Genomic DNA, 8936 nt, shown 5'->3' on the forward strand with positions numbered 1-8936 from the left:
CTATGGTGGCGCCATCACCCGGAAGTACTTACTTTTACTTTTCTGTTGACACGTAAGTAGGTGCCGTGTGAAGTTGGCGGTGTTCGGCATTGTAGTACTAAATAGGGCAGTCGTGAAGGAACTGCAGAGAGGTATGTTTTCTGTTCGACGTTAGACGTAGCTATTATTATTCTTTAACGCTTTCTTGTTAATGAGTTGGCGTTAGCTAAGCTGTCATGAGCTGAATTGGCTTGGGTCTTCTCTAAATCAGCTAGCTCGCTATCGCTAACGAACTTGGTTCTCCTAACAATCAATGACACCGCTTCCTGTGTATTTAGAAATAAAGTGATGAGACATGTCTCCTAACAACCAAGGCTCGCCCATCAAACTAACTGGCTCGTTTGTTTACGAGACGGCTAGGTAACTGAGCAGAACGTATACAATCTGTGATGGTGTTGGCGCACGTCACCAGTCCCTCAATTTTCATCACAAAATGATGAACGTTTGTAACGTTTTACATATACGTTCACCTTTAGCTATAATTGATCTGTCTCATTATCTAAAGTTTGTTGGGTAAGTTAAGGGCTATGCTGGCTGTCTAAGTAGATTACCTGACCCAGAATCTATGTTTGCTTACTTGCTATCTAACATTAGCTGTCGCTAGCTACGTTGCTACGAAGTTGGATAGATGTTAACGTGAAGTTAGCTGTGTTAATTGTAGCTATGTAGCTTGTCAAATAGCTCACCGTTTAAGTAACGGGTTGGACAAAGGCGTTTCTTTCCTTTTGTAATGGTATGTGAAATATCATGAGCTGGTCCTAATCTGTAACGCTACCGTTAGATATCGTAGGAATCTTTGGGGCGATGGAAATCATTTCTGCTAGGCTAACTTTTAATGAGCCATCATTATCTGTTGGAGGACGACACGTATTCACTATGGCTGGTGGCATTTAGCCTCAACTGCACTTAATGACTACGAAAATGTCGTTTGCCATTGAAGCAAGCTACCTTATGATTTGTGAGAGCTTGCCTATATTTTCAGGTCGTTTGTAGATTTGATATCCGCTACGGTTAGATATTACTATCATGAATGTTTGGTAGCAATGCTTACTTTATAGCCTACTGAGTGGCTAGCTATAATCATCCCATCCTGACGCGCGTTTTCCACAGATTGAAATGTCAGGATTTGACAACTTGAACACGGATTTTTACCAGTCCAGCTACAGCGTCGATGACCAAAATCAGGGATATGCCTATGGCAACACAGAGGACCCATACAAACAGTAGGATGACACATTCACTTTCGATGCGGCTCTTCCTAAAAACCACAGTCTACTTTGAATAAGGCCTTAATGCCAAGTTCTGTTATCTCAGTCATTTTGATCAAATGTCCCTCTTCATACATTACATACTAAATGTAGTTTTAAGACACTCATATTTGATCATCAGTGATAGATCTATTGGTCACACCAGCTATCTATACAATGGTACTCTGGATGTTAAATTAAAGGTTGTTGGGGTATTGACATGGGTGTGTGTGTTATTAAATTAGAGTACTGCTCTGCAGGATGTAACAAGTCCATATCGCCCTGGTCTCTCTCCCTCACCACGTCCCACCATCCCATCCCCTCTGTCTTGTCAGGCCATATGGGCAGTATGATTACTCCCAGCCCATGGCGTACGCCAGCCCGGGCATGATGCCCCAGCCTCAGCAGCCCTACACTGGACAGATCTTCCAGCCCACGCCTGCCTACACCCCCGCCAGCTCACAGTCCATGTACAGCAGCAGCTTTGAAGATGAGCCTCCCCTGCTGGAAGGTGAGAGTCATGTCAGAGTTCAGCATAGAGTAAGGGTTCAGTAGCTGCAAAGCATGGTCAGAATTCTCAAGGCCTTGGAAAATCCAGAAAAGTTGCTGAGTGTTGAAATTGCATTATCCAGGTCTGGAGATTTCACGGACCCTCGTAAAATGCTTAAAACCTTTGGAAAAGCTTAAAGTGAAGAATTCCCTGATTTTTCCAGCCCCTCTCAAGGGGGTTAGAAGAGTTGTTGTAATGATGATAAAAGCAGTGCTTAAAACAGTGTCTTGTACAGGTCTGACTTGGATTGCTTTGTTTACAAAGAGCTCATGTGGCACTGACTTTTCATTCCAGTCAAGGACCTGACCCTGACACAGTTTTGATCAGTGGATATTGAATCTCACAGTGTATTACTTTCACCAAGTGTATTTCTGCTCTGCTGGGAATCCAGAACTTGATAACACTCCACTCGATTGTTTGTCTGAGCCAGTAGTTGTGTTTCTACTATCGGGTCAGGGCAAGCTCAAATTCACTTGAGCCTCAAGCACCAGTTAGCCCTGTTTCGCCCAAAGGTAACCAACGGGCCAAACGCCCCTGGCCGCTAGCCCCGGAAGTGACATTGGAAACGCAACTGTGCACTTATGGGTGTGTTGTCATGCCGATGTCCTGGCACGCTGCTCTTTTGCTGCCTCTGTTCCAAGTGCAAGTGGCCCAGATCCCCAGGTGTGTGCCTTAACTGGGGCAAGACTGAGGAGGCAGGAGTGGGCTGCTGTATGTCATCTGAAGGTAGTCTACTCATCTGATGAATGACTCTGACCTCAGTAATAATCTAATGCTGGCAGCAGGTAGTCGTACTCATCGGCACAGCCTTTGTGTTTTAAACACACGGTTACAAATGGGGTCGTCTTGCTCACAGATTTGTTTTGTTCTTTTGCCTTCAAAGCTGTGCGGTTATTTCAGTCCTTCTGAAATACTGGACTTGATGGTGCATGGTGGGCTATTTTTGTGAACATTGCACTGGAACATCTGTACTCTCAACCATCATAATTATGTGATGTTGGGTTTTTTTTGGACTCCCCATATGTGGAAGTATGAACCAAGTTTACAAATGTGTTGGCATAGCTGGGTCATATAAAGCCAGTTTATTTTCCAATTTCTGTGCTTATTTGTGTAGGCTATATGTAGGCTGTTCTTGAATCGCATGTGTTTGTCAAGAGGAAGTCATATGCACTTGCCCACCATAAGATGTTTGCACAGAACAAGAAAAGTAGCCTTTTGTTTGTCTGCATGTAATTAAGCCTGGTTTGAATCTTGTCCTCTTGGCTTCCATCCCTTCTCAGCTAGCATTTGCCAAATTGGCTTGGTGATTTGGAGTGCGTTGAGTAGGCTAAATTAGTTTGAAGAACTCCTTTCCCAGTAAATGTATGTTTGTGCACATATTACTTTCAGCTTAAACAAGGAGAAACCTAGAGGCCTGTCATGCGTAGAAAATACATACATTTAAGTACTGATTGAGAATCTCTTCTTTTCAGAGCTTGGGATCAATTTTGACCACATCTGGCAGAAGACGTTGACAGTATTGCACCCCATGAAGGTAGCGGATGGGAGCATAATGAATGAAACAGACCTTGCTGGGCCCATGGTGTTCTGCTTGGCGTTTGGAGCTACGCTGCTACTCGTGAGTAGTAAAGGAAAAAGACCAGGCATGCAGGGATAGCCAAACAAAACACAGAACAATCTGACACCAAACTAGTCTACATGAACCGGTCAAGTTGCACTGTAATTCTTTATTTAAATGGCAGTAGCACAGACTTGCAAGTTTAATTAAGCATGTGTTTTAAGGAAAATACCCCATTCACATATCTCAGAAGTATTTTAAATGTGTCTCGATAATTAGCAAATATACAATAGTAAGTATGTGCTGGAATTTTTTCATCAGCACAGTTGTTGTAGTGATCAGATTTATGGGCTGGTGGATTTTCTCCACAAATGGGCTACTTAGATGCATTTACATTTAGACTACCTATAGAGTATGAAGCTCTTCCTCCAGCCATTATTTTTTTTAAATATTGTCATGAAAATACCAATCATATAAGCATGAAAACAACACACTTAATAGACTGTACTCTTAGCATGAGCTGCCCAGGCTCCACTGGAGGTGATCAGTGTTTTTATCCATCCCTCTGTGCCCCAGGCAGGGAAGATCCAGTTTGGCTACGTGTACGGGATCAGTGCTATCGGCTGCCTGGGCATGTACTGCCTGCTGAACCTCATGAGCATGACCGGCGTGTCTTTTGGCTGCGCCTCCAGCGTCCTGGGCTACTGCCTGCTTCCCATGATCCTCCTCTCCAGCTTCGGCGTGCTCTTCTCCTTACAGTAAGTTCAAGCAGGGTGACTTGAGACATAGAGGCATGCCGCAGCGTCTCCATGGTGTGTCTGGGTCTGATTTTGTTTTAGGGTTTTTTGCGCTACTGGGATGCTCTAGTTTTGAAGGAGGCCAGTGTACTGTTGAATTATTCAGTCTAGATCGGCGTGTTGCTTGTTTGATTACAAATTGTTAAATTGGCGATCAGGGGCTCCGTACAAGAGGAAGTCACCTCCAGCTGAGACGGGTGCTGTCTCCCAGGCACATGACCGTTCCCCGGCCCACTTTATTGGTTTAGCTCCAGTCTGTCTGCTTTCTTATGTGGACTGCCTGTACAGACATTTGTTCAGTTGTTTATATAGTTAGTTATGAGTACTCCAGGGGCATATATATATATATATATATATATATGTGCGTGTGCGATTGAAAAACATTTTATTCATTCATAATTTTGTGTGTGTGTGTGTACAAGAACTGAATGTTATTGGCTTGGTGTTAACTACTTATGTCATTAATACTTTATCCCTAGACTGTTTAGACATCTTGGGTGACACCCATATGAACATCTAGGGAAATGAAACAGGAAAGGCAAACGTAATTAGTGTTTCAGTCTCCATGACTGCATATCCTGAAAGTGCAATGATGCAAAAATAAAACAAATAAATAAAAGACCTTGAGACTCTCAATGTTGCACAGTATTCTACTGTATCTACTTGTATCCCCTACCCTTCTTTCATAGCATTTCTGGCCTAGAAAACTATTTAGGAGACATATAAGGACCTGTATGACCCCTGCAAACACCACAATTACATTATGGGAGAATTTTTATATTTGGCAACAAAAACTACATCCTGCACTTTCAAACCATCTATGGTCTGTTTTGCCTGCTGGACCATGTCTGTCACAGGCCATGCTTGTCTTCGTGTGAGTAAGACTGGTCATAGACGCTGCCCCTGACTCCTTTTTGTCCTCATCTCCCTCTCTTCTCCAGAGGCATGATGGGTATCGTCATCACGGCGCTCGTCATCGGTTGGTGCAGCTTCTCCGCCTCCAAGATCTTCATCTCGGCCCTGGAGATGGAGGGCCAGCAGCTGCTGGTGGCGTACCCCTGCGCTCTCCTCTACGGTGTCTTCGCCCTCATCTCCGTCTTCTGACATGTCTCTCCCCCTCCAGCCCTCCCTCTCGCCTCTCTCCTCCGGCGCTCCTGCAGTGTAGCCCACCGAAGACCAAACGTGCGCATCTCTCGCTATGAAGGACCAGGGTGGGCCCAGGTGGGCCTCCGCTACAACTTGGACTGAATTGCCTATCCCCCAACCAAACCCCCCCCCCCCCCCGCAGCCTCTCATTCCACCGCACACACCAAATTCTTCATTTCATCTTCTTTTTATGCAGTCTAGATCTAGATGGTATTTTTTGTTTGTTCGTTTGCTGTGTGTGTCTGACTGACTGTGCACGAGACTGAGTGAGGTTATGTGTATGTGGTAATATCTGTGTGTCTGTCAAACCGAATTATTTAGACTTTGAGGCCTTTAGAAAAATGGTGTGTCCAAGTACCATTTTTCTCGCTCTTTTTTTTTTTTTTTTATATAGAAAATCTGAGCAGGACCTTGAATGAATCACATTAAACAAGGTTGTGGAGATAAGTGTCAGATTCCGGATATGTTTAATGTGAGTATTTATCAGAATAATGACAGATGTGCTAGCATTAATGTGTCAGTTCTCCGGGAAACAAACACACACACACATTTTACCTACGTTTTCACTACCAGACAGTGGGATTGCATTTTCATTCCAGGTAGTTGTTGCATCTTCTCATATAATTGATATTGACAGACAGATGTTTTAATTGAAATCACTTCACCTGTACCTTCTGGTGGAGACACGCATGCGTTAACACAACCTATTCAAAGCAAGCAGCTCCTGGTACAGATTGGGAATGTGTTTTTATATGTATTTAATGTTCTCACTATTAAGTGATGTCAAGGCAGTGTGCACACACACACATACACACATATATGTGTCGCAGTACAGTCAACTGTCGAGCACCTTTGGTTTGTTTTAAACGGCTTCTCCTCACAATGTAGGAACACGCTTTCCTCTTATGTGAGCTGCCATTTGCCATTACTCATCCTGGACGTCCGTGTGGTTCAGATGGGCTCAGCTGCATAGGTCTGGGGCCTCCTTAATCTTAACGTTACGACAAGATGTGTGATCCTGTGTTATCTGGGTCCCTCTGCCTTCAAGGCCCTTTCTTCCAGGAATGTCTGAAAGGCAGAATCCTTCCCTCCCACTTTACTACTCCCCCCCCCCCCCCCCGGCACACACACACACACGGGTGAGCAAGCACATTGTCACAAACATGTGTGGTTGTTTTTTTTGTGTGTTTTTCGAATGTTTCACTCCCACTTCCACGTCTGACCATTTGCTCTGTCATACGCAGAGGTTATATCATTCCCTCCCCACTCCTCTCGTTAATTTCCATTCTGCCCCTTCCTCTGCAGACGCAGGGAAACCCATGGACCGGGGGGGTAAACGGGAGAGGGTTTCTATTTTCTATTACCCCCCTCGTAAAACAAAAAAGAATGAATAATGCATAAATGCTTCGGAACAGTTTTTCTATGCTAGATATCTGTTCAAGATGAAAGCAAGGGGGCCATTTATATCTTCACATTACCGAGCAGAGGTGACTGCTCTCTGATGGCCAAGTACGTTTGTATACTGTATAATTTGTTTTGTACATCAAAAAAAGACGACAAGTTCAAATGTAACTAATGTGTCTTGTGGAATCATTGGTGGATTGGAATTTTGGCGTCATGCTTTTAGTGGTTTCACTGGCCATTTTAACAAAATAAAATATTGGTTGTATATATTGAACACTTTCCAACGTTTGTGAATGTCTGACTGAATGATGTGGCACAAGTTTGGGTCTTTTTAGCCATGTGGTAGATCTCTTTAAGGGTTTTCGGTAATTCCCATCTGTTTACCATGGGTTATATAACAGAGAAGTAATATGTGATTCCCACATGGACTTTTGATGTATGTAGGTTGAACTGTCATCAGTCTTTGCAGAAGTGAAGTAACGCTTGTTTGCTCTTTACCAAACTTGAAAGTGAGATTCATTCAAGAAGATAAGCCAGAAGACAGCAACTATCAAAACTATCTACATCCATCCAGGCAGATAGATAGACTGAAAAAAATCGAGTAATGGTTTACTTGCTGTTCAATGAACGAGTAATTTATTTATTTGTTTGTTTGTTTGTTTATGTATTTGTTTGTTTGTTTTGTTAGGGGGATAATTAAGTCCTGCCCCACGCCTGTCACATGATGGCAGCATTACTATCGTCCCCCTGTCCTCTGTGAGTTACACGACATGTTTGGCATTACAGAGAGAGGCCCAGCATCTGGACCTAATCGAGGCCCTACATTCCCCTCTGTTCAGCTCATCAGGCCCGTCGGCTCTGCCCACATTGCATTTTGCTGACTAACCGTCCCCCACTCCTTTTTACGAGGGTCCTGGAAGGGTCCCGTCACTTAGAGTAGAGTATCCTGAATGAGTCCGGTTTGCATAGAACCATACGGTCAGGTCAAGTGGTCAGGAAAGGGTGGTCAGGGGAAAGTGGAGTTGGATCAGATTTATGTACGACCACATATTTGTGCTCACCAAGCTGCCTCGTTTCCTCCCTGGACAATATGTTTTTTCATCAGAAAAAGTCATTTAGGTTTAGAAACTTTTATTGTTTCATACTTTCAAAAGGTTCTTTTCATTGCCGTATCATGACGCCATACCATGACAAAATGCCATATCATGTCGATACACCATACAGACTTAACCACCTCTAGAAAATGCCTTTATACATTACTGCATGTCTGTACTTAACTGATTACAAGTATGACCTGGCAGACCTGTAGGTCCTTACTGAGGTTTGAAGCACATCAGAATGACCAATAGGTGGCAGTGTTGAACTGCGTTTCTAATGTATTTCCTTGACAGGCCCTTTTCTTGGCAACAGCGGGCCCATAGGCTGTTTCAACAGAAGTTGCATAATTGTAGTTCCAGCTGGTATGCAGTGATCAAAGTGGTGTTTAGAAGGTTCCGCTGGTGTGTCAAGAGACATGGAAAGTGTGTGTACAGTATGTGTGTGTATGTGTGTAAACCCCATAATGAATACAGGCTTAAAAGGCAATCTGTGGGTAAAGAGATGTCAGCATCCACTTCCTGGGCCCAAAGTCTTCTTTGACCACATTTGCATTATGCATATCTGATTTTCCACTAATCGAGATCTATTCAAATGAATGGAGTATGTGAATCACCTCATTTCACTGGTACTGCTAACAGAAATACAACAAATGACTGATAAGTTTCCTTTCATATGTCCAACTGTGCTGTGCTGTGGTGCATTTTGAAAGTATGTCATTGCAGGCTACAGATGCATTTGCACTGGATCATATGATACTAAAAGAAGGATGTTTCTAGTTGATCATGGTTTTCCTATCCTGACTACTTCAGACTCAGATAGAGTAAGTGGTCATAGGAAGTATGTAGATGTTTGAAACAACAACACAAAACTCTTGTTTGTGAGCCGTGAACATTAAGTCCAAGTAAAATTCTTTTTGGATCATTTTGGTTTTTATTTCATGCCTTAGGTTGTATTAAGACAAGCATGTTATGTTACAATCAAAAAAACATTTGCCATGCACCAGTTGTTGGAATCTGCTACAGCCACCAGCTGATATGAAAAGAATCAAAAACCTTCCTCTTTTTATTGGCAAAGCAGGATTCACAATAAGCACTATC

The 8936-nt window shown here is 43.2% G+C and overlaps 1 protein-coding gene across 2 annotated transcripts; it reads left to right on the forward strand.

Annotated features, from left to right (window-relative positions):
• On the forward strand, positions 1-7015 carry yipf5 (Yip1 domain family, member 5). Of its 2 annotated transcripts, none has more exons than XM_012837812.3 (6): positions 1-131; positions 1150-1262; positions 1622-1797; positions 3309-3454; positions 3971-4152; positions 5133-7015. In XM_012837812.3, the coding sequence occupies exons 2-6, from the start codon at positions 1156-1158 to the stop codon at positions 5293-5295; spliced, it is 774 nt and encodes a 257-aa protein (XP_012693266.1). In that variant the 5' UTR covers positions 1-131; positions 1150-1155; the 3' UTR covers positions 5296-7015. The 2 variants fall into 2 exon arrangements, with proteins under 2 accessions (XP_012693266.1, XP_031427632.1); XM_031571772.2 differs by having other exon boundaries at positions 28-52.
• The last annotated feature ends 1921 nt before the right edge of the window (positions 7016-8936 follow it).

The sequence above is a fragment of the Clupea harengus genome, chromosome 8, assembly GCF_900700415.2.
Source record: "Clupea harengus chromosome 8, Ch_v2.0.2, whole genome shotgun sequence".
Classification (NCBI taxonomy): domain Eukaryota; kingdom Metazoa; phylum Chordata; class Actinopteri; order Clupeiformes; family Clupeidae; genus Clupea; species Clupea harengus.

Excerpts from the sequence above, each read along its gene's own strand:
- yipf5 (XM_012837812.3), top strand. The coding sequence starts at position 1,156 with ATGTCAGGATTTGACAACTTGAACACGGATTTTTACCAGTCCAGCTAC. Across the intron at positions 1,263-1,621 it reads ACAGAGGACCCATACAAACA|GCCATATGGGCAGTATGATT; the intron begins GTAGGATGACAC and ends CTGTCTTGTCAG. Across the intron at positions 3,455-3,970 it reads TTGGAGCTACGCTGCTACTC|GCAGGGAAGATCCAGTTTGG; the intron begins GTGAGTAGTAAA and ends TCTGTGCCCCAG.